This window comes from Petromyzon marinus, chromosome 28, assembly GCF_048934315.1.
Source record: "Petromyzon marinus isolate PM22_M1 ecotype Great Lakes invasive population chromosome 28, UKy_Petmar_22M1.pri1.0, whole genome shotgun sequence".
NCBI lineage: Eukaryota > Metazoa > Chordata > Hyperoartia > Petromyzontiformes > Petromyzontidae > Petromyzon > Petromyzon marinus.
The window spans coordinates 2,021,563-2,025,980 of record NC_133694.1 but is presented as its reverse complement, the minus strand read 5'-3'; the positions used below and the strand labels follow the sequence as shown (position 1 = coordinate 2,025,980).

The 4,418-nt window shown below is 61.9% G+C and overlaps 1 protein-coding gene across 1 annotated transcript; it reads left to right on the top strand.

Moving 5' to 3' along the window:
• The first annotated feature begins 381 nt into the window (after window positions 1-381).
• LOC116946871 (uncharacterized) lies at window positions 382-3,993 on the top strand. Its single transcript, XM_032962103.2, has 3 exons — window positions 382-695; window positions 1,667-2,081; window positions 3,435-3,993. The coding sequence occupies exons 1-2, from the start codon at window positions 576-578 to the stop codon at window positions 2,027-2,029; spliced, it is 483 nt and encodes a 160-aa protein (XP_032817994.2). The 5' UTR covers window positions 382-575; the 3' UTR covers window positions 2,030-2,081; window positions 3,435-3,993.
• The last annotated feature ends 425 nt before the right edge of the window (window positions 3,994-4,418 follow it).

The following is a 4,418-nucleotide window of genomic DNA, read 5'->3' as shown; positions in this document are numbered from 1 at the left end:
GAGTTCCACTCAACCCAATGTCTCATTAACACGCGAATCTGGCCGCATAACCTTGACCCCGTCATCGCCTCCCCCGCTCTCCCACCCAGGTGCGCGCCACCGCCTTGAGTCTCACCTGGAGCCGTCGCGGGGTCGCGGAGCGGAGGAAGGAGCCTCTCGAGGGAGGGAGGAGGTGGGGGGTGAGAGGGAGTGGGGGAGGGAGGGATCTATGGATGGTGGGGGTGGTGGAGGGGGTAGCGAGGGGTGGGTGATGAGGGGAGGGGCTGGAGGAGGGAGCGGCGGGGGTGACATCACACCCCCCCCCCCCCCTACCACTCGCGTCCTCGCTGGCCGCTCTATAAAAGCGCGGGTATCGCCACGGTCCTTCAGAAGCAGCGACTCTCCTCGACTCTCTCCGACTCCTCCACTCCTCATCGAGTCTGCAAAGTCTCCGTGTAGCTCCCCACCACCACCACCACCTCCACAGTGCACCGAGAACTCTCTCGCGTCTTTACCATTCTCGAGTCTCCGCGTCTCTCGAGTCTTCTCGGATCACTGAAGTTCTCCCGGCCGTGAGTCACCGACGAGTCCCGGCCATGCATCCCTCTCCTCGCCTCTCCATCGTCTGGGCCACAGCCGCCGCGGTGCTCCTCGCCGTGGTCACGCTCGGGCCGGTGGCGGCCGCACCGCCCCGGGACGCGAGACACGCGCTCCAGGTAGGCGAGAGCCACAGGTCAAGGACACGGGGGACACCGCACGTGGATGGCACTGAGTGGGGAGAGACGCCGGGGTCATGTGCGAGACACGGAACACGAGGTTTGATGGGAACAACGCGGGGCGGCTAACCGGGAGACGCCGGGAGAGAGAAACGGAGAGTTACGGGGGGACAGGGAACACGGGGGAGTAGACGTGGAGCGGCACGGGGATACGCCAGGACACGCGGCGGCACGCGGGGAGACACGGGGGACACGACACACACGGAGATGGCACACGCGGCAAAACGACGGCATGGGACACAAGAAGACGCGGGGACCCAGGAAGACACGCGAGGGCACGGGGACACGCGGAGACGCGAGGAAAAGGCCACTGCACCCGGCAATCCTCACCGCACGATCACTCTCAGGCACTGCCTCACCTGTCGGGGTGGGTCGGACCGGGGGGTAGGGCGCACACACCTGTCGGTGACCCTCCCTCCACCTTGGCACCTGCGCATCACGGGGTGGGTGGTGGTGGTGGTTTGGGGGGAGGGGGGGGGGTCTAACGGCACTGAGCCACCAGTTGAGCGGCGCCTTCGCCAGGAGGGAGTCGCAGCAGTGGGAGCGAGAAGTCCGCTCCGTGGCTGTCCCGACACTCGCGCTAAACAAACCCCGACAGTCGCCCAACGCCGTTCCGAAGACCAAACCCAAACAGCAGCCATAAGAGCCGCCACTGACGCTTCCAGGACCCTAGTTCCCCCACTCGCCGTGAGAATGAAGCCAGCGCTGATGGCTGAATAGACTCTAACCATACCCTCCCCTACTCTCCTCTATCTCCACATCTTCCGCTTCCCCTTCTCCTCACCGCTACCTCTTCCTCTCCGTTCCTCCTCCATCCTTCCCTCCACATCCTCCTATTCCTCCCCTCTATCGCTACCTCCTTCTCCTCTTCCCTCCTCGTCCCCATGTCTCTCTCTCTCTGCCCCGCGCAGGTGCTCAGCGACATCCTGGACGGAGACTCCTCCGCGGGAGCCGAGGGAGGCGGCGGGGCCGCCTCCTCCTCCTCCTCTCTCGGTGGCGATCTTGGCGACACGGACGAGGAGCTGGGCGATCTCGTGGGGGGCCTGGTCGGTGAGCTGGGGGGTATGGGGGCAGGGCTGCCCCCGCCGCGGGCGTCGCGGGACCTGGCGGGCGGGGAGCTGGAGCCCGTGTCGAGCGGCGTGTGGCTGCGCCTCTTCAACGACTTCGTGAGCAACCAGCGGCGCTTCAAGGGCCGCACGAAGAAGGGGCCCGGCAAGGGCTGCTTCGGCGGGAAGCTCGACCGCATCGGGGCCCTCAGTGGCCTCGGCTGCTAGAGCCGCGACTCCAACCACCCCCCTCGCCCAACCTCCGCCAACTCGCCCGACGGTGAGCTGAGAGCGGTGATGGGGGGCGCGCCGGAGAAGGAAAGGGTAGGACGGGGCACTGGGGTATGGGGGGGGGGGGTGAGAGGGGCGATGGGGAGGATGGGGCAGTGAGGTGGGAGGGAGGTGGTGAGCTGAGAGGGGTGATGGGGAGGGGGATGGGGCAGTGGGGTATGGGGGGGGGGGTGAGAGGGGCGATGGGAAGGATGGGGCCGTGAGGTGGACAGTGATCAGAAAAGCCGTTGTCTTTGATGTGTCGGCGTGTGTGCTGAATAAGGGTGTGTGTATATGTATGTGTATATACAGTATATGTATTTGGGGAGCGGTGGCGCAGTGGTTAGCGCGATGACCCGAGGAACCCACAGACTTCAATTCGAGTCCTGCTCACAGCCAATATTAGTGACACATTTTGAAGCGTTCCTGGGCCTCCCATGGGTCGACTGAGAGGGTTGACGGTTCTGATTCTGAACGAGTACCTGGTGCGGTGTGTTAACATCAGCATTGGGGCGATAAATGCGGCTGGGCCTGGTGCTGACCACCTACCCCCTCGAATGCAGTGCCGTACTTAATAGGTGCTCGCGAGCAGCACTTGCCCCAACATGCCCTGTCGGCTACACGGGCGATATGTGTTTCTATATTGTGGGAAGCATCGGCCGCCGTGGTTTGCGCAATGCCCTACGAACCCAAGTTCAATTCCCGACCACGGCTAACGTCAGTGGCGAGTTATATTTGAACCGGCGCTGAGCCTCCCTCTGGTCGACTCAGCCTTAAATGAGCGCCTCGTGCGGTCTGTAAACAACAGCGCTGGGAAGACAAAGGCGTCCGAGCGCAGTACTGGTAACACCATCCTTCATGCGCTATTCCGGCCTTCATAGGTGCTCGTTAACAGCACTTGCCCCAACAGTCTTCGCGTGTATATGGGGATCTTTGTAGATTGTATATACTGCCTATGTACACTACGTACGCTGATGTGTAGGTGTACACTATGTAATCGTCTTTGTGTGTATATACAACGTGTGTATTGTGTACGTAAGCACCTGTGTGAGTGTATTGCACCTGTGTGGTGTATATATGTGGATGTACGCATAGGTGATGATATCTGAGCCGATTCCAGCCTTCTCCTAGGCCGGCTCAGCCTTAAATGAGTACCTGGTGCCGTGTGTAAATATTTGGAGACAAAGGCGGCCGGGCATGGTGTTGGTTATACCACGCCCCTCGTGCGCCGTGCCCGACCTCAGCAGGTGTTCGCTAGCGGCACTTGCCCCAACAGTCTGTTTATTAATATGGGGCATCTTTGTTTGTGTTGTTATACTCCGTGACCTGACCTTGACCTCACCGCCTCTTCCTCACCTCCCAGGTTCACGGCTCGGACCGCAACTCGAGTCACATGACCAAGCCGCCTCCCGCAACACCGCGACACCTGGCCCCGCCCCCCTCGCTCATCTAGCCCCGCCCCCTCTCACATCTGCCCCCTTCCCTGACGCCTAGCCTCGCCCCGTCATACCCGACCCCGCCCCCTCTCACATCTGGCCCCGCCCCCTCTCACACCTGGTCCAGCAACCCTCGCTCACCTGGCCCCGCCCCCTCCGACACACCTGGCACCGCCCCCTCACACACCTGGCACCGCCCCCTCTCGCACCTGGTCCAGCAACCCTCGCTCACCTGGCCCCGCCCCCTCGCTCACCTGGCCCCGCCCCCTCGCGTTTACATGCGTCGCCCGGCGTGTACAGTGCCCAGATGTATTTATTTGCTGTATTTATATTTGGTTGTTGAGTTGTTTCTCCTGCGCCCCGTGTCGAGTCTTATTTATATGATTGTGTATATAGACGCCCCCGTGCAGTAGGCAACCCTAACGCACCGCTACGCTGTGTTCCGTAGGCCGTATCTTAAATAAACTCTCCTGTACTGCTGCTGATGCTCATGAGTGAGACTCGGTCTGTTCGATGATTGCACACGTGCATACAACAACAACAACCGCCATTCGCCGCTAAGTGGCGGTGACGTCACCACGACGCTTTTGCCAGGCCATGTGCATCTTGAGCCCACGTGAAGTGTCGAACGCCCGCTGGCAGGAGGTCACGGGGCAGACCCAAGTGCCACGGGTCGACTGACTAAGATGACTGAGATGACTGGCTGATGCACCACCTGTGCCCCCTACTGTGCCAACCTGCTGTGCTTTAGCCACCCGGCGCGTCGCTCGTTGCTGTGAGCGTCGCTCCTCCGCCCTCCGTTGTTGTTGGAGGGCGACTGCCTCCAACTGCCCAGTAGCGTCCTTCACGAGCCTCCTCCACAGAGGCCGATCTTGACACCGCTGGTACCAGTCATCGGCAAGTCCACTCAG